Raw genomic sequence first — 21,678 nt, 5'->3', positions numbered from 1 at the left:
GAAATGGAAATAAGCTAGCGTGTGGCTGTTTGAGAGCTAACATGTAAAGTTGATTTTGAGTGTGGACTCACCATGCTGGTTGGTTGTTCCCACTGCAGATGCACCAACAAGGAATACTTAAGACCGATGACCTCATAACAAGGTTTTTTCGTCTTTGCACTGAAATGTGTGTTGAAATCAGTTACCGTGCTCAAGCCGAGCAGCAGCACAATCCTGCTGCCAATCCCACCATGATCCGAGCCAAGTGCTATCACAACCTCGATGCCTTTGTCCGCCTCATTGCACTGTTGGTGAAGCACTCTGGGGAGGCCACCAACACTGTCACAAAGATCAATTTGCTGAACAAGGTCTGTCTGGAGTCCGTTCTTGACCCTTAGAGTTTTGTGTTCTTTTTTCTGCTCCATTGTATTATATGTCGTTCTCTCACCCCCACCCTCAGACACACAAACACCACACACCCTTTGTTGTTGTTTGAGACAGGGTCTCACTGTGTAGCCCTGGCTGGCTGTCATTATGTAGACAAGGCTGGCCTCAAACCTCAGTCTGCCTGCCTCTGCCTTCCAAGTGTTGTGATTAAGGGGCATGCATCATCACCCCCAGCCCCCAAAACCTTTTGTAGTAACTTTTTTCCATCCAAAAATGAAATATAAGAGATAATACCCACCATAGTTAAGAGAAAATAGTGTTTCACAGAATTAAAAAGTGAGAGAATCGCCGGGCGGTGGTGGCGCACGCCTTTAATCCCAGCACCTGGGAGGCAGAGGCAGGCGGATCTCTGTGAGTTCGAGGCCATCCTGGGCTACCAAGTGAGTTCCAGGAAAGGCGCAAAGCTACACAGAGAAACCCTGTCTCAAAAAAAAAAAAAAAAAAAAAAAAAAGTGAGAGAATCATAATGTATTTTGGTGTGTTGGTGATTGATGATGATGGTGATGATCCCATCAGGAGCTAGCAGGTATGTGGCGTCTTCTCACCCCCAATTGTGTCTGGATGGTGAGACCAGTGCCAGGAGTGACATTTATTACTGACCTGATTTGTACAGTGGGATTCTTAAAAAGTTGAATATTAGACTAGTGCAAGAATGGGTAAACCTTGACCGTAGATTGTGCTCTTGGAGAAATACAAGTAGGTCCTTACTATCCCCCCACTGATTGGTGTGCGGACTGAGTGGAATGCAGACCTACTTCATGTCAAGAGAGGGTGAAAACCATTTTCTCCTTGTTGACATTAAGTCACATTAGAAGATTTAACATTGTTGGATTTCAATATGATGAAATGGGAGAGACATCCAGGTTTCTATAGCTTTAGAAAAATTGTTGGCATTTATGGAGAATATAGAAGTTTTCAATATTGGTTTAATGATAATCAAATTCAAAGAAAACACAGAGTCAAACAAATGTCCCTTTGACTGCCAGCATAGAAATTTGTGTTCAAGTGGCATGTATCTTTTCCTTCATTGTTGATAGAGTGCAGGGTAAGCCTGTCCTTTGGTGCAGTCTTGTAAGTATTTGGAAGATGGGTGAGGCAGGAACATCACAAAAATAAAGCTTGCAAGTTCAAAGTCTACTTTTGGGCATCTTAGTGAGACCTTGTCACAAAAGTAAAGAAAAGCCTGAAGATAGCACTCAAGTGATAGAATACTTACCTAGTGTTTGTGAGGGCCTAAGTTCAATTCAAGAATATAAGATAAAAGAGTCATGATTTAGCTGGGCAGTGGTGACACCCACCTTTAATCCCATCACTTGGGAGACAGATGCAGGCAGATTTCTATGAATCTGAGGGCAGCCTGGTCTACACAGTGAGTTCCAAGACAGCCAGGAACACACAGAGAAACCCTGTCTCGAAAAGCCAAGCTAAATAAATAAGTAAAATTAAAAATCATAAATTGAAAGCACCAGGTGGTTTATGTCTGTGACTGATGAACTATAATCTGTGTATTCTGTCTAGGTTCTCGGTATAGTAGTGGGAGTTCTCCTACAGGATCATGATGTGCGGCAGAGTGAATTTCAGCAGCTTCCCTACCATAGGATTTTTATTATGCTGCTGTTGGAGCTCAATGCACCTGAGCATGTGTTGGAAACCATTAATTTCCAGACTCTTACAGCTTTCTGGTGAGTGGTGGGTTAGTAGAGATTTCCATTTATTGTTGTTTGACACAGGGTCTTAGAGCTCAGATTGCCCTCCAGAGTTCCTATGCTGCTGAGGCTGGAATTACAGGCATGTGCCCCCACACTGAACTTGATTGTTGGTCTTTTTTTTTTTTTTTTTTTTTTTTTTTTTTTTTTTTTTTTTTTTTTTTTTTTTTTTTTGGTTTTTTCGATGAGACAGGGTTTCTCTGTGTAGTTTTGCGCCTTTCCTGGATCTCGCTCTGTAGACCAGGCTGGCCTCGAACTCACAGAGATCCGCCTGCCTCTGCCTCCCAAGTGCTGGGATTAAAGGCCTGCGCCACCACTGCCCGGCGGTCTTTGTTTTTTTGATGGTGGTTCTCACTAGGTAGCACAGGCTGTGCCATGTACCTTGCTAAGATTTAAGGACTATTGGTTTAGTGTAGTAAAAATCAGGTAGACCATTGGTATGTTTGGGAACAAGTTGGTTTTTTGTAAAGTAACTTGCATGTTGTCTACATTCATGTGTTGTTTACTATATTGAAGTTTGAGCTTCTGAAATTTTTCTTTCAGCAATACATTCCACATCTTAAGGCCTACCAAAGCTCCTGGCTTTGTATATGCTTGGCTTGAGTTGATCTCCCATCGGATCTTTATTGCAAGAATGTTGGCACATACGCCACAGCAGAAGGTGTGGCTGCAGTTTATCTCCTACACAGGAAGCCTGTAACTACCGGGGGCTTGCTAGCACTGTTTGTGTCCATTTCCATTAGTTACTTAGTAGTAGTTTAATTTCTCCAAGTGTGTTACTTGGTAATTACTAAATGTCCAGTCGCAGCATATAAAAAAAGAGGCATATCAAGTACTTGACTACACCGAAAGGCTTTCTTGGGTGACCAGATATGCTTCTCTAGCTTTGATATGGACCGTCTCTTTTGGTCTCTTACTGCTTTGCATTGTTAACAATACTTAATATAAGAAGTTTCTCATTTTGCAATTAAATGGTAAAAGACTACTACATATAGTACCTTCATTTGGCCCTTGAGACCAGAAGGAAATGTAACTACTATGTGTTGAAGTAAACTGGGCAAGAAAGTGAAATAATGACTTAATGAACTTGGTTTTGTCCTGTGGTTTCCATATGCAAACCATGGCACACAGATACATGCATGGTGTGCACACAAGAAGATGAAATATAATTGGTATGGTTGGGACATACACAGTAAGCAGGCCACTTTTGGCTGAAAGTATAGAATTGATGCTATAAATTCAGCAAGGTTATTTACTAGGAGTTGGGAATAAGAAAAGAAATAGTTGAGATCCAGGACTTGAAAGAAGGAATTATGGAAACCAGCCTGCAGTTGATTTGGTATTTTATCTGAAATTAAATTTCCTCAAGGTGGTCTCCTTTCTCTTAGGTTTTGTTTTGTTTTGTTTGTTTGTTTTTCGAGACAGGGTTTCTCTGTGTAGTTTTGGTGCCTGTCCTGGATCTCGCTCTGTAGACCAGGCTGGCCTCAAACTCAAAGAGATTCGCCTGACTCTGCCTCCCAAGTGCTGGGATTAAAGGCATGTGCCTCCACAGCCCGACTCTCTTAGTTTTCTTAAAGGCACAAAGATAAATATGTCCCACAGTCTCTGGGATCCTCTTATTCCAGAAAACATCATCCACTACCTTAATACTTAGTCCTTTTATTTTGTTGAATGTTTGTGTTCCTGTGTATGAGAGTTAGAGACATGTGTTCCCCACCACACTGAGCTAATACTATGAGAGGCTCTGACACGTCAGTGTTTTCCATTTAACACAGTGTAGTGACTTGGGCAACTTTTTGATAGCTGAACAACTTCTACGTGTCACTACAACTCATATACATTTCTTTCTTTTAGGGGTGGCCTATGTATGCACAGCTGTTGATTGATTTATTCAAGTATTTAGCACCTTTCCTTAGAAATGTGGAACTCACTAAACCTATGCAAATCCTCTACAAGGTAATTTTTATTTACAAATAACTGATTTTTTTTTTTAATGTGGTCTGTTGTTATTAAGCTTTTACAGTAACACAGGATGCTCAGAGGCCCCTATGTAAGGATACTCCAGTGTTAGACGTGCCTCTTCCAGTTTAAGGTTTGGGTGGAAAGTTGATTTTCCCCCGTCCTTTATATAAATCTCCTCTGCTCCCCCCCACACCTCCAACCAGTTTAGTAATTGGTACAATCTCACTGGGAATTTAACTTTTATTTCCTTAATGTTTTTTATGTTTGTTTGGTTTTTTTTAACATTTTTCCTTAGATTTATGTGTATGACTTTTGCATACATGCATGTATATGCAGCATGTGTGTTCCTGGGGCTCAAGGAATGCAGAAGAGGATGTTGGAGCCCCTGGACTGGTGTAACAGATGGTTGTGAGCCACCATGTGGGTGCTGGGAATCAAACCCTGGTTCTCTGCAAGAGTAGCAGGTGTTCTTAACTGCTGAGCCATCTCTCCAGAGATGCTTATTTCTTGAGGCAGAGCCTCACTATTTAGCCCTAGTTTGCCTAAAACTTAGAGATCCTCCTGTCTCTCCTGCTGGAATTAAAGGCATGTACCACCTGATGACTTTCTTAATGAGATTTTCGTGTATGAATGAACCCTTTCTGTGATGTTCCTTCCAGTAGTTTGCCCGTGTTCCCCTGGGATTGTTCACATTTTGAAGTTTTAATTGCTTTTCTGTGGCACTGAGGATCAAACTTAGGGCCTTCTTACACATAGTAGGCTATCTCAGGTTGCTAAGGGGTTCATGCCACCTGTGTATCAGAATTGTTGAATTTCCTAAACTTCTCAAGAACTAGCAAAAGCTAGCTTTGATCTCACCCCATTTTCAGTTAATGTATGTCCCATCCCCACTCCCTTTAAACTTTGCTAGATTTTGTTCTCTTTCTAGCTTCTGAGGATAGATGCTGCATCATTGTATTGTTTTTGTGCAGAATATATTGTTGCACTTTATTTAAGGCTCCAGCTCCCAAAGCTAATTTTTCATGGTTTCAGTTTCTACTTGTAATTATTTTTATAATCTTAACTATATTTGTTGATTAAAGCCTATAGATTTTTTGTTTGTTTTTGTTTTTGTTACTAACATGCACTTTTGGCATTTTTGACCTGAGTTAAAATTCATGATAGAGGAAAAAATACTGCTTTCTTAGTGTGGAACATTTTTCCTTTTTATGTAGGGTACTCTAAGAGTGCTGCTAGTTCTTTTGCATGATTTCCCAGAGTTCCTTTGTGATTACCATTATGGGTTCTGTGATGTGATCCCTCCTAATTGTATCCAGTTAAGAAATTTGATCCTGAGTGCCTTCCCAAGAAATATGAGGCTCCCAGACCCATTCACTCCTAATCTGAAGGTAAAGTTTTAACATGTTTTGCTTTTTTTTTCTTTTCAATTTAGTTCTAATCTATGTATGTGTGTGTGAGTTTATGTGTGCCATGTGCATGTGGGAGTCTGTAGAGGCTGGAATAAGGTAGTGGACCCCTTGAAGTAGAATCAGAGATTGTGAGCTGCCATGTAGGTAATGAGAAATGAAATTAGGTCCTCTGCAAGAAAAGCAGTGCTCTTAACCACTGGGCTATCTTTGCAGCTCCTAAAGGAAGGTTTTTGTTTTGTTTTGTTTAAATATTTCAGCCCTTTCTCTGATCAGCCTGTTTAAAATCACTGTATTTAATGCCCCCCCTCTCCAACACGTGTGCTTTAGGTTATGGTTCTGTTAGGGTAGCTAATTGTTACTAATCTTGATGGATATGATATTTTCCCTGAATATTGGTTCATACTATTTTTCTGCTTACTGTCTCTCATAATTTTGACATTAAATTGAGGTATAATTATTGGACCTCGTACTAAATGTTGGGCAATTGCTGGTCCCTTGCTGCATAATTGAAGAACAAACTATAGTCTTTGCAGTGTCTATACAGGTTTCAATGTGCATGTGTTTAAGTTGTTTTAAGGAAAGAGACCACTTAAAAATCGTACCACCATTAACATAAATACTAGCTTTTTTTTTTTCAATTGTAACCATTTTTAAGTTCATAATTCAGTGGCATGAATTCAAGATATTAATGATACTCATTCACTAATTACATTCATGATATTCATTACATTTGTGGTATTCATTGAGTTACATCTGCAGTATTCATGCAATAACTATATTATGATATTAATTACATTAATTGTATTGATTTATTACATTCATGATATTATATCCTGATACTACTGTCCATTTGTAGGGCTTTTCCATCACATAAAACAAAAATCTGTACTTAGGAAATCATTGCTCTATTTTCTTTTCCATCTTCAGATAACATCTAATCTTTCTGTCTCTGAATTTGTATATTCTATATATTTTATGTAATACAATTCTATATTTGTCATTTTTTTTTACATGTAAAAACATTTTATGTATAACTGAAGGAGAAATAATACACAGCTTGAGCAGGTTATTATTCAAGAGTCCATGGTTATTTGAAACTGGAAAATATTTTCTCTGTAGAAAATAGTAAAAATGATAACATTTCCCAATAAGCCCTTTTAAGCCAAATAATAGTTGAATTATACATATAAATATTGATTAGATTCTGGGATACAGAAGAAACCTATCTTCATCTATTCAGAGAGCTATGTTTTACTTAAGTTGTGTTGTTTGATTTCTGGCAGACATTTTTCTGTAGGCTAATCCATAATCTAAAAAGGTTTTAGCCTCCCCTCCTGAAAGTACAGCCAGCATATTCTTTCAATCAGCTGATACAGTACAAATTCTTATCCTAATAGTGAAATGTTTCACTAAAGCTTGCCCAGTGATTGGGCAAACCCAATCTAGGTTCCTCCTTGCTAGGTAGCCTCCCTGGATCTGTTGCGGTCTGATTGTCCTTTGCTTTATATCTAGAAATATTAGCCTTTTTAATTTGCTCTCAGCTCTTTTTTAAGCCCCTTTCAAGTACATCTTAAAAAGCATATAACATTCTCTTATTTGGCTGGGGCTTCTTTTGGTGGCTGGAATTCTTGGTGGTGAGTTGTGGAGTCTCCTTCTGTACTGATTGGAAATCTTAGTTTGGAAGAAATTGATTAATAGTGCAAATTAGTCCTTCACAGAAATATTCTTTAATTTCTTTCCTAATAATGAGAAATGTCTAACATGTAATAGTCACAAGTCTGCATGTGCGTGTGTATAGTTTTAGAAAGCTGTCCAAACACTTCTGTCTTCAGTATGATTTGTTAACTTCTGTGCTTGATTCTGATTCTTGATATTTAACAGGTGGACATGTTGAGTGAAATTAACATTGCACCTCGAATCCTCACCAATTTCACTGGAGTGATGCCACCTCAGTTCAAAAAAGATTTGGATTCATATCTTAAAACTCGATCTCCTGTCACTTTTCTGTCGGACCTTCGCAGTAACCTACAGGTTAATTGGTTTGACTTAAGTTGTTCTCTGCTGAGTCTTCTGTACAGAGCACTTTGTATGCACTGTCTATTGTATGTCTTATTTTCGGAGTTAGTATTTCCAACCTGATTTATACATTTAGAAACATGGTTGAATTTGGATGTGGAATGCACACCTGTTTCTTTGGTACTGAGGAAACTGAGGCAGACAGATCACAAGTTTGTGGCCAACCCGAACTACAATGGCAAGACCTTATCCCCCAAAAATACACACCAAAACATTGTCATACCTGTTCATTGGGTGAGCTTAACTGGGTTATATTTTGCTAGTATTTTATCATTGACCCAGTTATAGATGAGACTACTAGGGAAAAGACATTACTAAATAAAAGGACTGCAGTTAAATTTGCTTTATAGAGTGACTTGAAGTGTTATTGGTATTCCAGTGTTAGGACACTCTACAACAACGTCTTTTTCCCAGTGTATATAATTGAGGTTATGCTTGTTTTGAATGGATAAATCTTATTTTGTAGCTATATCGTGTGAAAAGTGATAGTATTTGGTTTCCCAAAGGAACTCACATTTGCTGGTTGAATTACTCTTAGGGCAGCTGTACATTTGTACAGCTCACAGTGCTGAGCAGATTTATTTAAATAAAAAAAAAATCAAGAATGTATCCCTTCTAGAGAGCTTAAGAAGGATAGAGAGCTTAAGAAGGATTGAGAAATAGTAGCGCATGCCTTTAATCTCAGCACTGGGATGCAGAGGCAAGTGGAGTTCGAGCCCAGCCAGAGCTACATTGTGAGATCCTCTCTCTGGAAAAAAGAAAGCTAGTCAGTTCTCTGGTAAAGTTTCCTCTTCTGCCCTTTAGGTATCTAACGAACCTGGCAATCGCTACAACCTCCAGCTTATCAATGCACTGGTGCTCTATGTAGGGACTCAGGCCATCGCACACATCCACAACAAGGGCAGCACGCCATCAATGAGCACCATCACCCACTCGGCACACATGGACATCTTCCAGAATCTGGCTGTGGACTTAGACACTGAGGGTGAGTGAAGTTGGCCAATTTACATCATCAGGTTCTCTGTACTTTGCCACAGGTAAAAATCACAAGAATCCAGAACATCTCTTTAAGCCACACTAATGAATGCTCTTTTCATAAATTATGAAGAAAATTGCCCCAAATCTCCTGTCAGTAAATATGTTGGTATGTCTGATTTCAGTAAAATGTGCAAAATAAATGTTTTTAGTAGCCTATGACAGAGGCTCATGCTACATTTATTTATTAGCCTGTCTTTTCTATCATTTATTATGTCTACTTGCCAGGGAGCAGAACATGTTATTAAATGTATAAGAAAGTGAAGGACTAGAACTTCCTGTTACTGTAGGAAGTGTACGATATAAATCACAGTGGTCTATCTCTTGGTTGAGCTTCATTTCTTTTGGTGGTCAATGTTCAGTATCTATCCCCAGCTTAGGTGCTTACTAAGCTCTGCTCATTTTGTTGTCTTTCAAATTAATGACATCTTTGTCATTGTTAGTGCATTCATATATGTATATAGATATATATTCTTCCCCCTTCCCCATTTTTTTGGGGGGAGAGTGAACCATGTCAATTTATTGGCATAGTCAGTGTATCAACAAGATATAGGTAGTTTTGTTTGTTTGATATCAGTCTGCTACAACATGTCTTCATCTTGAGGACTTAGCAGTTCATGCTTCAGTCACGGTTGACTAGTACTCCTTCACTTTCACTGTTTTATGCTGCTGCTTTTGCACAGATCTAGGACAACCGGATGTAGCGGAGTCCAGCCTTTTGCCAGTATGCCACCATGGTGTCATGAGTTCAGGCAGAACCACTGGGTTACTTAAGACTATATAGCTATTCTTAAATATTTATCACCTGCTGAGTCTGTGTAATGTTACCTGTGTGTGTTTTCAGGGCTGACCATTTGATTTTGGAGAAACTGTTCTTCCCTGGGGAAGACAATTTCTCCCACTCTCAGCCTTCCTTACGTGCCTGGAGTTGTTTGTGTAGGACTGAGGCCTCCTGGACTTTCCCTGTCCACGTTAGCATGTCTATTGCTGTTGTCCTTGGTCAGCTCATGTTTAGGCGGTTGTTGAGACTTTGAGTGTAGTTCCTGACATTCCTAGGAAGCACGATCTCACAACTAACTCTTTGATCCTTTGGCTCTTACAGTCTCTCCACCTCCTTCTTGTTCAATGTCTCCTGGGCCCTAGGTGTGGGAGGACTCTGTAGATGCAGCCATTGCTTTCACATCTCAGCATTTTGACTGGTTGTGGTTGCCTCTGTTGCAAAGATAAGTTTCCTTGAGGAAGGGTTAGAATTAGACTTGCTGTGGGTATGTAGACAACTATTTCAGGTATTTAGAGTGTAAATAGGGATTGTGCTGGTTTAGTGCAGTAGTGTTGTAGCTTCTCCTCCAAGACCCATGTAGCCCTGGGTACTTGGCTAGGTTTCCAGTACCAGGTCTTGTTAACCTAGTTGAGTGGGTCTTAAGTCCAGTGGAAGAGCTGTTGGTTACCACCAAGGTGTTTGTACCACTACTGCACCTTTAGGGATATCGATCGTGCCATGCTGGTCACTGGTGTGGTTCATAGGCATCACAGCTGGATAGGACTGCTGGTTTCCTCCCTCTGGTAGTTTGCATGGAACCTTGAAAGCTGGTCTTCAGGAAAGAGGCATTCAGGTCAGTTCCAGGCCAGGGCCCTGTGTCTGAAGTGCATGCATGGTGTCTTCAGCAAAAGGTGGAGGAACTTACCTTTGATCTCTGGGGCCAACCAAAGGCAATATAGCAACAGCCTATGTTTTGGAAGTCTCTTAGATAACACTGACCAACTCAAGGGCCTTTCATTCTGGTGTTGACTTTTTTTTAATTAGGTGTTTTTTTGGTTTTAGAAGCATTGTCAACCCAGAAGAGAAAATTTCATTAAACTATATTAAGTATAGATTTATAAGTATTATGTTTTTTTTTTAAAGAAATAGTTAATAATATGATTCCCTATGACTTTTTCAGGCATCCCTTACTTTGATTCTTTCCCCAAATACTCCAGGATGTGTCCTCACATCTGAAGATTTGGAACCAAGAGGCTGCAGTGAGAGAAAGAGAACATGAGATGTTTGTCATTGCTCAGCTCAGATCATTCCTACTAGATCAGTTTACCTGCAGAGTTCACGATTCTTTCTTTGGCTCTGGGGAGCATGGTCAGACTGAATAAGTGTTAGTCCATAGTGTAAATGTGCGTTCCCATTATTGTTTCCAGTTCTTAGTTGTTAGGAATAGAGCAGCAGTGAACATGGCTGAGCAAGTGCTGCGAATAGGATGTTGTGGTTTGGGGTATATGCCAAGGAGAGGTAGAGTTGGGCCATATGACCGATATATTTTTACAGCATGCTTTAGGACTGTTACTTCTAACATGTCCTGAAAGGATAACTGTATCTGATATATAGATTGGTAGATTGGTATTGTACTTACCTATTTTCAAAAGATACTTGAGCATAAAAGCAAAGTTTAAAAATCGAATTTTGTTACATCCTTTAGTGTTTAAGGGTCCTTGTGGTAGCTGTACAAACAAGATAATCAAATCCGGATAAGAGATCTATTGCCATCTGTATATAGTGGAAGATTCTGGATTTGATACTCCCTTCCCCCAATATTCTACCAATATACCATTGCTTTTCAAAGTATAAGGATCTTGGGGGGCAAGACCCTGAAGATAAGGGCTTTGAGGCCAGGACTGTTTTCATCATAGGAAGACATTTCTTTCATTGTGCTTACTTCAAAGTATACACGCAATTTTCCAAGTGCTAGATGAGATAGTGTTTTATCTGACAGGAGGTAAAACAGTACAGAACTAGGTCTCCACTGTTGAGAAATAAAGAACAGTGGCCTTCACTTAAGTTGGTTTTTTTTTTGTTTGTTTTTTTTTTTTAATTTATTTGCTTGCATTGATGTTTGCCTACATGTATATCTGTGAAGTATTGGATCCCCTGGAATTACAGACAGTTGTAAGCTGTGACCTGCGAATTGGTTGCTGGGAACTGAACCCAGGTCCTCTGGGAGGGCAGCCAGTGCTCTTAACCTCTGAGCCATCTCTCTGGCCCCTTAAGATTTTTAGTAAAATATTTTTATTAACATGTAGGTTAAACACAATCTTTAAAAAAAAAAAAAAAACCAACAAATATGTAAGAATTTTGCTAATTCATAACATGGAAAGTATTTAAAATAAAGCAAAAAAACAGTGGGATCCAGAAAACCACTAGTAAATCACAGAATTAGAATAACCTTCAGCCGGGCGGTGGTGGCGCACACCTTTAATCCCAGCACTCGGGAGGCAGAGCCAGGAGGATCTCTGTGAGTTCGAGGCCAGCCTGGGCTACAGAGTGAGATCCAGGAAAGGCGCAAAGCTACATAGAGAAACCCTGTCTCGAAAAACCAAAAAAAAAAAAAAAGAATGCGTTGTCTTTGCTGCTATCAGCAGCGTTGATGGAGGATTTTTTATACATTTGTAATAGATAGGAATAAACCAGAAAAGAAGAAAAAAAAAGTGGTGGAGGAAAAGGTGAACACTGCATGAATACTCAAAAGGGCTGAGAGTTGCAAACGCCAAGAATGGCTTTGCATAGTAAATGGAATAGAACAGCTCTGAACTATAGCTTACTTTTCCTGGTTTGGTCTGACAGAATGATTGAATGCTTTTGTACAAAAATCAGAGCCTTAAAAACAAGGATTTGGTGAGATTGTAAAATGGTGTGCCACTTTGGCAAAACAGTTTGGTGGTTGGTCAAAATGCAAAACATTGTTACTCTGTTACTCAACAATTCTACCCTTAGGAATATATCCTCAAACTACTGAAAATGTGCACCTATGAAACATGTACATGAAGGTTTACAGCAGTGTGTTGCTAATAGTAAAAAAGTTAAAACAACTCAAATAGCTATCAAATACTGGAGAGAAATAAAATGTGACTTATTCATACAATAGAATATTATTAAGACATAAAAATGAATGAGAAACTGACAGATTAAATGACTTTGGTGAACCTTCATAATTTCATTTGTAGATCTTTCCATTTCTAATTTATAAATACATTTGGGGTTATAAATTATAAATGTACTGCCTCCTGTCAACATTGTATACTTCTATTTGATGATTTCTGTGTCAAACATTATATGGAAATGTTTCCAAGTTAAAAAAAAAAATTATATATGGAATTTCCTGTGAAATTAGGTTTGATTAAAGGGCTCATTTATAATGAAAAAAAAAAAAGAATAACCTTCACAGATTTTCATGTCATCCTTGCACAAGGGCCATGCTAATTCTCTGTGTCCCCCTCAGAAACAAGCGTTTGTCTCCCATATTGGCTTTCAGAGTGAGCCCTAAATCTGATTTCTTTAATCTTTAGGCCGGTATCTCTTCTTAAATGCCATTGCAAACCAGCTGCGGTACCCCAACAGTCACACCCACTACTTCAGCTGCACCATGCTCTACCTGTTCGCCGAGGCAAACACTGAGGCAATCCAGGAACAGATCACAAGGTGAGAGAGAGTTAGTGTCAGGATGCCTTACAAGGGCCCTTCTCCCCTGTACTCTGAATGGAGTTCTGTGTATTCCCAGTTCAGCTATCTTATTCTAACCATGTCTGCAGAATTACGAAACAAGTTGATATTGACAGTAGTTTGTTTTGCAATGCTGAGGAATAGTTTACAGTAAAAGCAACATACTTGTTTCTTGGTGGTGGCAGTGGCAACAGCATTTGTATCCAGAATCTTGAATAACAGACTTCCTTTGTATGTACCCTGTTTTCTGTTTAAATATGTATAGGATTGGAAATTGGTACATAGTACTTCACTAAGTACACATACCTTAAAGACTTTAATTTACACCAGGTGTGGTGGCGCACGCCTTTAATCCTAGCACTGAGGAGGCAAAGGCAGGTGGATTGCTGAGTTCAAGGACAGCTTGGTCTACAGAGTGAGTTCCAGGACAGCCAGGGCTATACAGAGAAACCCTCTTGGGAGGGGAAAAAAGAAAAAGGAAAAAAAAAAAAAACCTTCTAATTTACCTATTCACCTAACTAAATACTAGTGCTGCTCATGGTTCTCATAAACATCTGAACTGTGTTTATTGCATGCTTGGATGACAATGTACCATTTTGCTTGTAATTACATCTAAATCTTTGCCCCCAGGAAACAAAACGAGAACAAAGCATTGCAATTAGCAGGTCACAGTAGATGAATGTTCAAGCCAGCACTTGCAGCCAGATAGGAAGAAGTCCACCCATTTACAAGTGCTGTAGTATTGTTAAAAAATCCCCAGTGGATTAATAAAGAGGCAGTGGAGGTATAGTTGTGAATTTGTTTCTCTGTGTATTAACTAACCCTTCTCCCTTTTTAGGGTTCTCTTGGAACGGTTGATTGTAAATAGGCCGCATCCTTGGGGTCTTCTTATCACCTTCATTGAGCTGATTAAAAACCCAGCATTTAAGTTCTGGAACCATGAGTTTGTACACTGTGCCCCAGAGATTGAAAAGTGAGTTGAAAATGATTTAAGTGCCTAGTGGGGTGACAGAAAAGAATGCTTCTAATTTGGGTCTATGAGTTAATGGGCAGTTACAGCTGATGGACATTAGCTATCTTAGGCCTACATTGTGAAGTAAATGTGTCCTTGTCTTCACTTTCCAGGTTGTTCCAGTCTGTTGCACAGTGCTGCATGGGACAGAAGCAGGCTCAGCAAGTGATGGAAGGGACTGGAGCCAGTTAGATGAACTGTAGCCCTCCCCGGAGACGGCAGCCTTGGTCCCACTGAACCAAGAAGATAAACTGAAGAGTCCTTTCAGCTCCTCCTGACTTTCCCAGCCCTTTGGTTCTTGGGTGTCTGCCCCATCAATTGCTGGGGTTGGCCTCCTGTCTATATGGGCAAGTTCCAAAGTTTAAATGCATTTTTTTTTTTGACTCTTGGCCAAAATTTAGAAGATGCTGTGAATATCATTTTGAACTTGTGTAAATATATGAAAGAGAAAACTTTTTGTCTGAACTTCTTGGGTTTGTGCTGAGTGTGTCTAGGGAAAATACATAAACTACTACCTTGCAGTAGAGGCCATGATGGCATGCTCTTGTCTTGAGCATAACTTATGTCCTCTTGACATTTGTGGCGTTCCACAAATCCATGCAACACTTTAAAGTTACTAAAAAATGTAGGCATGCAAGACTCAATAGCCTGAGAATACAGCAAGGTCCACAGTGGAGATCCATAGGGTTTGCTTGCCTTTTCTTCTTCCAGAGCTGGCTGTAGGGAAAACTGAACCTGCTTTTTGGTCCTGAGGGACAGCATTACCTGAAGAGGAAACCATTTCTGGCCAGGGGCACCCATCACCATGCTTAGGCTGTAGCCTCATTAAATAACAAGACTCCAAAGGACCTATACAGTTGGTTCTTGTAAGGATCTTAAAGTTCTGAGAGCAGCCAGGTCCATGTTCTATTTTGTAGCCTTTGCAGTTCCTGGGCCCTAACTCAGCTTTCTTATGTGTGAAGACAGTAAACGTCAAAGTCATAGCATGCATAGGAGTCCACTGTGCCTTTGGCAGTAGCAGTGCTGATGAGGAAGAAAAGTGGAGAGCCCAGTCTCCTGGAAACAATCCCTTCTTACGGAATGACTGAGCTTTCCCATTACTACTTACAGTTTTGTTTTGAGTCAAGGTCCTACTACTATGTAGACCAAATTATCCATCTCTGGCCTCTGCTTCCTGGAAGCTGGGATTACTGGTATACTACAACCATGCTAAGTAAGGGTATTTCTGCTTCAACAGGAGGAGCTGTTGGAGCAAGAAAATCTGTGTGGTTAAACTGAATTAAAAAAAAAAATCTACATTTTTTTTTTTTTTGGTATGAATAGGTAGTATTTGAAACAATTCCACTTATAATTTACCTTGCCAAATGAAGCTGGGATACCCTTTGTGTCCTTGAAAGGTAACCTGAGAACTAGCTTTAGACTACTGATCAGATGCACAGTGCAGCAGCAGAGCCCTGTTAATGACTAAGTTCTCCACAGGAAATGGACTTCAAAAAGGTCGGACTTCTGACTCTGGTCCGTATTTATTAAATTCTACTGAAAACCTGAAGACATGAGTAAAAATAGAATGTTCTTAACAGTTGGCAGATTCCCAAACTGCTCATCTCAATCTTAACATTTCAACAACTCTTGCCTTAGATTAAAACCTGGATTACCTTGGGCTACTTTTCTTTTGATACTGTCTAATAGCAAAAGTCCCAAATTTCCCTCCTTTCCAAGCAAAACATGAGCTTAAAAGATTCACACTGCTGGTCATTCAGGGCACCTGCTAACTTGTGAGTTCCAACAACCGATGTAAGATCATCTTCTGGCCATAGCGGACTTGTAAGGCTTGCTGTTCCCGCCAGCTGAGCTTGGCATAGACCTCCTTATTACTAAGTAAATCTTGCTCGGTTTGTAAGTCTGTGGCATAAGTCTCTAGGGTCAACAGAACACTGTCTCGAAGAAGCCGTCTCCATGATACTTGGAGCTTGGGGATATTTGTGAGTGTCAGACTGTCCTCTTCCCTTTCTTCTTCTCCCTGTCCAGCCTGGTTTTTATATTCTCTGAACTCCTCAGCAGGCATGCACAGTACCTAGAAGGAACATAGGGCCCTTTAGTTAGGATGTACCACTGTCCGTGAGCTTCATGACAGATTACCACTGTGGGAAAATTGAGTCCCCCTTGTCTTTAGTTTGGCTTTATTCTAAATGCCAGCATCCCATACCCTGTCAGCCCTGCACCTTAAGTGTGGTGGCTAGCTCCTCTTCAGTCAACACCTCCTCACGACCAATCACAAAGGCTCCCTCTTCCCCTACCATCTCCAGTTTGCACAGGAAATCCCAGCGTTCACACAAGAGCAGCCTTTCAGCTTCATCCTTTGTTCCTGTGAGGTAATGGATGAAAGTGAGTGGACATAACTCCACAAGCCAAGTGCTGTCAGCAAAGGTATTGTGGAACCTGGGCTGGGCAGACGCACCCTGGAGTGCAGCATCTCGGACAGTCACCATCTGAATATCGGCTGTGTCATCTGTGTTGTCAGGATAGGGCTCAGCAAAACCATACATATGAATCAGCTGCCAATTAGCCATCTGCCCATAGGTGTTGAAAATCTCATGACCTTTAGGAATGGGCTGAATAGCTACCATCCGGAGATAATCCTGGGATAAAAGGGAAAAGCTGGGGCCACACCTTACACCCCACCAGCCTATAAAGGTTATTTCCCTCTTAGAAGAGCCTATTGGACCGTGGGCTGAGACCACATACCACTGTCTCCTGTTAAGCCCTGTATTATAGAAGGGGGTGAAACCAACAGGTCAGTGTATCAGGTGCATCTATGCAGAGTTCTCTGCACTTAAGTCACTACTTTTAAAAAAATGTTAAGGTCAGGCCTGGTGATGCACACCCAGTGCTCACGAGGTAATCACTTGAGGTCCAGGTTAGTCAGGGCTACACAGTTTTTTAAAAAAAAAGTTAAACTTCATGTCAAAATAGAAGTAGGAATAAGTGAGAGTCACATCTGCTGACATCTGGGGGACAAGGTCTTAATGTATAAACTAAAAACGGCTGGAAGTTAGTGGGCCCGGAACCCTGAATCCGGCCTCAGCCTCGTCAGATTACAGGTGTAGACCACCAGGCCCAGGTCATTTGCTAGTTTTTTATCATATACACTTGTGTCTTCTCATAATTTTCCATACAGAACCAAGACTAAAGTAGAGCCTTAGTATACTGGCCCAGGAACATTCCACCTCTTGAAAAGTACTGAACTATTGCTGTTCCACGAAGCTGTCCACAGGGCCTGAGGTGACAAGGTAGAGCAGGCAGGTTTTTGTTTTGTTTTTGGTAGCTTTAAGGTGTGTCCACACCATTTTATTGTAACTTGATACCAAAAGTACATGGGGGAGTAATCTCACCTCATTTTCACAGTAGGCAGGAAAGGGAGCCCCATTGACGCCTAATGCACATAACTTGGTATAAGGGTTCACTCACTGCAGAGTACTCCAGATTGGCATTGTGGTTGGCTGTGTGGTTTAGTATGTCTGCAGCAGGCACCATCAAGGGGGAATTCGGCTCCTTTTCATCATCCTCTTCCTCCAGTGGTTCTTGAAAGCTGCCACAGAGAAAACTCAATTAAGGCCTGGTCTTGGGTGAGGGGCCTACCTGGAGTTCACTGTTCTTCCCCACCTTCCCCTCAATAATGTTCTAAAGATGAGGGTCTGCTCCTCCAGGCTGTAATCACTGACCTATAAGCCATTACAATGGCCACGAGCTGGCGATAGAGTTCCAGAGAGCGAACAGTGGGGCTGAAGAGATCGGAGTGAGCCTCCATGAAGGGCAGGACGATGGAATAGTATTCGCTGCGGATGTTCACCAAATCCTTCTCCACTGCCTCCGGGACACCTGTACCCTTGAGGAGGCGCAGCCGCTCGTCCTCTGGCCTGCAAGGACAACCCACCCAGGGCCCTTGACAACCTGCCGCTCTGATCCAGCAGATACCCAGTCCCCTGAGCGAAATGGTTGAAACAGGTTCTCCCCAGCCCTTCCCTTGGCTCTCACCAAAACATGGGATGCTCCAAACACCCCAGCTCTGGCCAGAGCGCGAAGTAGGGGCTCCAGGGTGAGGCTGGGGCCTGCAACTCGTGGAGCAGCGCCAGCAGCAGCGGCACCCACCCCGACAGGCTCTGCAGCGCGCCTCGCTCTAGGGAAGACACCGGTGAAGTGGCCCGGGCGCGACTCGGCAGCCAGCCTCGGAGCCAGCCCTCTGCCCCTTACTCACCTCGCTCCAGCAGGCCGCCGATGGAGCAGGTGGCGGGGGACAGAAGCGCCGAGCGCGGCACTGCGAACAGCAGCTCCCCCGGCCGCACGCTCTCCCGCGCCACCATGCCATAGCCGGCCACCGTGCCCTGCCGGCTCACCGCCACCTTGGGACTCAGCTCCAGCCCGACTCGCGCGCACCAGCGCAGGAAGCCGGCCACCGCGTCGCCGTCGGGCTCGCCACCGCTGGGCCCCGCCGCCAGCGGGGAGAAGCAAGTGGCGTGGCCCCGCCCGGGATCCGGGAGCGTCAGGGGCGCGCCGGCGACTCTCGGGACCCCGCAGGGCGCGGGGAGGGGCGGCCCGCCGCCGGTCCGCGCGCGCTTGGCCGGAGCCGCCATGCCGGGAGGGAGGCGCCGCGTCCTCCCTGCGCTTCCGGTGTCGCTGGACGCGAGCGGACGGGGCGGAGCTCGGCTCCCGCACCCACGCCGCGCCTCCCGCCCTCCCTCCCGCCTCCGCACAGCGGCTCTGGCGTGGCCTCCAGAGGGCTTAGAACTGCGCCTGCACACAGGCGAGTTCTGTGCTGCCTCCACCCTCGTTCTGGGCGCGCCCCCCGAGAGCAGGGTGCAGGAACCAAATCCGGTTTCTTCCTGAGGTCTTGGCTGCTGAGCAGTAGGGACCGACCCCTTGTTATCGACAGGCATCTTTCTCACTGACTTTCCGTTCGATTAGATAGTTTGCACGTGGGTTTGAAGTGGCCTGAAGGTTCTCTACATCTGATGGACACCCCCCCCCATTCACAGTTGCTAATTTACTCTTGTTTTTCATCTTCTGCATAGATATGATAGCTATTTTAAAGCCTGATACATTGGAAGGAGTCACTATCAGGGGAATGAATGATGGAACAAATGATTGAACGTGGAGAAGTTGGCAGTGCAACTCCAGTACTTGGGAGGCTGAGACAGGATTACTGGGAGTTCCTGTCCAGCCTAGGTTAGACTGAGACCGTGTCTCAAAGCAACAAAAACCAAGCAAAATGTGGTGTGCCCTTGCTTTGAAGAGGTCTGCTGGCTAAGCTATTTGCTCAGCTGTGACACTGAGAAGTAGCATCAGGATTGGTAAAAATCATGTCTCGATCAGGGTATATAACCTCATGGCAGAACCTTGCCCATCACGTGTGACCGCCCTGGTTCAATCCCTATCACTCCTAAGGGGGAAAAAAAAAAGCTAGGCAGGGTGGCCTCCATAATCCCAACACCCAGGAAGCTGAAGCAGGATTTCTGAGTGTTCAAGACCAGCCTGGGCCACAGAATGAGACCATGCCAATCCTCACTTCCCTGAATGTATGTAATAGGCACTGAAGGTATAGAGATACACAGAAACAATTACTATCTTCCACCCACTGGTGCCCGAGGCAGCCTAACAGTTTCCATGTGATAGAAAACACCACACTCACTCTTTAGTCTTAAGTTCTTTATTAGTTTTTCTGCACAGTTAACTTTCTACATCAACAAGGGTTTTTCTTTTACATTTTGTCATCTCAAAATCTCTTTAGCAGCCACTGGAATACACAAAATTAGGCTCTTAATTTTGTACAGAGAGCAAAGTAGTGAACTCCATTGAAAGTTCCCCTTGACCAAGAGGAGACAACCACCAATTGGGAAACCATACACAGGAGGACCTGATATACATATATATATAATTATAGGTATTTATAGATATCTTAAGAACACAGCAAAAAGATGTCCAATACTCGAAGTGCTATCTACAGTGAGGGATTAATTCTACCAGCTTTAAACAGTCACACTCAGTATTCACGGAAGCACGTGAGTGAACAGAACTGGGGACAGAATACACTCCACTGGACTGAGCGGTCTAGAAATGGCTTACAGTTACAGAGGGGGTGGCACAGATACAGGGATGTGGGTGTCCTCAGTGCAGGACACCCACACCGTAACGCCCTCCCCCATACACACACAGCTCTTCTCTTGTTCTTTTTTAGTGTTTTATTCCCCGTTTGGGGGTGACAATGTGTGAAACCAGGGACCAGGCTGGAAGAGTAGCTCTGGTCTCTGGGCTGCGAGTCTACCTGGTGAGATGGTGGGCGGGAAGACAGCTTAGCTGTGTGCTCCAGAGGGCTGGGGTGCATCAAGAGCCTTTGGCCACTCCACCTTTGTTCACATCAAGGACCCGCCCATCTCCCACCCCAGGCCCACGCCAGCTCCAGCCCCTCCAGCAGGCACAAGTCCCGCACGGTATCTTTCTGTCTTGGACCAGACCTCTCTAACAAGCTCACTTCTCCAGTGATGTCTGTGTCACACTGGCCCAAGCTGACCGACCAGGGCACTGTCATAAACACTCTGGGTGGAATCCGGGACAAGAGGGGTCTGCAGGACTCGTACCTTCCAACTGCCAAAGGGATCATGAAGTTCTCAGGGGCTACACAACAGCACACAAAGCAATCTTAACCTTTTCCCTCTGCCACCAGGGGCAGGAGAGCACGTGACCTTTGCCTCAGGGTGGGACCTGGGCCTGGGGTGGTAGAGTATGGGGGTTCCTGCCCTCAGAGTTCTCCATATGCTGTCTCCATAGCTCTGCCTGGCTGGCCTTACAGCACCTGCCCTGCCCACAGAGCACCAGGAAAACGGCTGGCTGCTTAGAGCGCCCTCTCGTGGCTTCCATCCTTACGACCACGGTGACCTCTACTCTGAGAATAGGTGTGCTTGGTGCAAAGGTTAAAAGGAAGGGGACCCTCTGAGGTCAAGGGCTCCCCATTGGTTTGACCCCCTCTCACATCAGAGCCTAAACACAGCACCCACCATCTTCAAACCCCACGCCGTCTTCACATCTGCCAGGCCCAGGGGGTGGGCCATATTCTTTCTTCAATACTGTATCCTATATTCTGGCCCCACCCCAGGGCCGTGGAGAGCAGACGAGAGGAGCCGTATCAACTAGTGGAACACGTCGAGTGAAATGGGAGTGGATGAGGCGAGCCCCTCACACCATCCAAGACTGTTCTGCTGTACTAAGGTGGATCCCTTCCATTTTTAAATAAAAGAGAAGTAGGCCCATTTCCTCCTTCACTCTCACAAAAATAAACTAAAACGGAAAGATGAGCCGGTGCGGAGACGGCAGAGGGACCTGGGGGCAGGTAAGCAGGCGTCTTGGGCAGGACGAGGGCTTCAGCAGGAAACCTCCATGGTGTGGTTGACCTGGCCCATCCCCTCTTTGCTCTCTGAGTGGGTGCAGGGCTGCGGGCGGCTGCCATCCACAGAACTGGCGCTGGTGAGGGATGCCGTGCGCGAGCGCGCAAGGCGGGTCATGCTGGCTGAGGGCACT

General features: G+C 43.3%; 3 protein-coding genes and 1 pseudogene across 7 annotated transcripts in view; 1 reads left to right on the top strand and 3 right to left on the bottom strand.

Moving 5' to 3' along the window:
• The window catches only part of Cnot1 (CCR4-NOT transcription complex subunit 1), an 88,645-nt gene extending 74,071 nt beyond the window's left edge, over window positions 1–14,574 (top strand). For 3 of the 5 annotated variants that reach the window (XM_028888649.2, XM_037206163.1, XM_028888647.2), the window contains 10 exons: window positions 99–347; window positions 1,945–2,108; window positions 2,676–2,793; window positions 3,987–4,088; window positions 5,309–5,482; window positions 7,385–7,534; window positions 8,384–8,564; window positions 12,944–13,076; window positions 13,936–14,070; window positions 14,223–14,562. In XM_028888649.2, the coding sequence (XP_028744482.1) occupies window positions 99–347; window positions 1,945–2,108; window positions 2,676–2,793; window positions 3,987–4,088; window positions 5,309–5,482; window positions 7,385–7,534; window positions 8,384–8,564; window positions 12,944–13,076; window positions 13,936–14,070; window positions 14,223–14,301 (1,485 nt within the window). In that variant the 3' untranslated portion in view covers window positions 14,302–14,562. Of the gene's footprint in view, window positions 1–98; window positions 348–1,944; window positions 2,109–2,675; window positions 2,794–3,986; window positions 4,089–5,308; window positions 5,483–7,384; window positions 7,535–8,383; window positions 8,565–12,943; window positions 13,077–13,935; window positions 14,071–14,222 lie in introns of all 5 variants that reach the window. The other 2 variants (XM_028888653.2, XM_028888651.2) reach the window with 1 other exon arrangement.
• Window positions 12,801–12,869, bottom strand: LOC114706290 (annotated as a pseudogene).
• A 1,018-nt stretch (window positions 14,575–15,592) lies between the features above and the next one.
• Setd6 (SET domain containing 6, protein lysine methyltransferase) lies at window positions 15,593–18,765 on the bottom strand. Its single transcript, XM_028888656.2, has 7 exons — window positions 18,365–18,765; window positions 18,145–18,286; window positions 17,832–18,026; window positions 17,578–17,698; window positions 16,568–16,748; window positions 16,332–16,474; window positions 15,593–16,183 (listed from the first exon to the last, which is right to left on the bottom strand). The coding sequence occupies exons 1-7, from the start codon at window positions 18,738–18,740 to the stop codon at window positions 15,878–15,880; spliced, it is 1,464 nt and encodes a 487-aa protein (XP_028744489.1). The 5' UTR covers window positions 18,741–18,765; the 3' UTR covers window positions 15,593–15,877.
• Window positions 18,766–19,797: 1,032 nt separating this feature from the next.
• Window positions 19,798–21,678, bottom strand: part of Ndrg4 (NDRG family member 4) — a 35,864-nt gene continuing 33,983 nt past the window's right edge. Inside the window, 1 exon segment of the mRNA XM_028888640.2 lies at window positions 19,798–21,676. Coding sequence (XP_028744473.1) covers window positions 21,522–21,676 — 155 coding nt within the window. The 3' untranslated portion in view covers window positions 19,798–21,521.

This window comes from Peromyscus leucopus, chromosome 5 (assembly GCF_004664715.2).
Source record: "Peromyscus leucopus breed LL Stock chromosome 5, UCI_PerLeu_2.1, whole genome shotgun sequence".
Classification (NCBI taxonomy): Eukaryota; Metazoa; Chordata; class Mammalia; order Rodentia; family Cricetidae; genus Peromyscus; species Peromyscus leucopus.
Note: the sequence above shows the minus strand (reverse complement) of the source record. Positions and strands in the feature narration are given on the sequence as shown.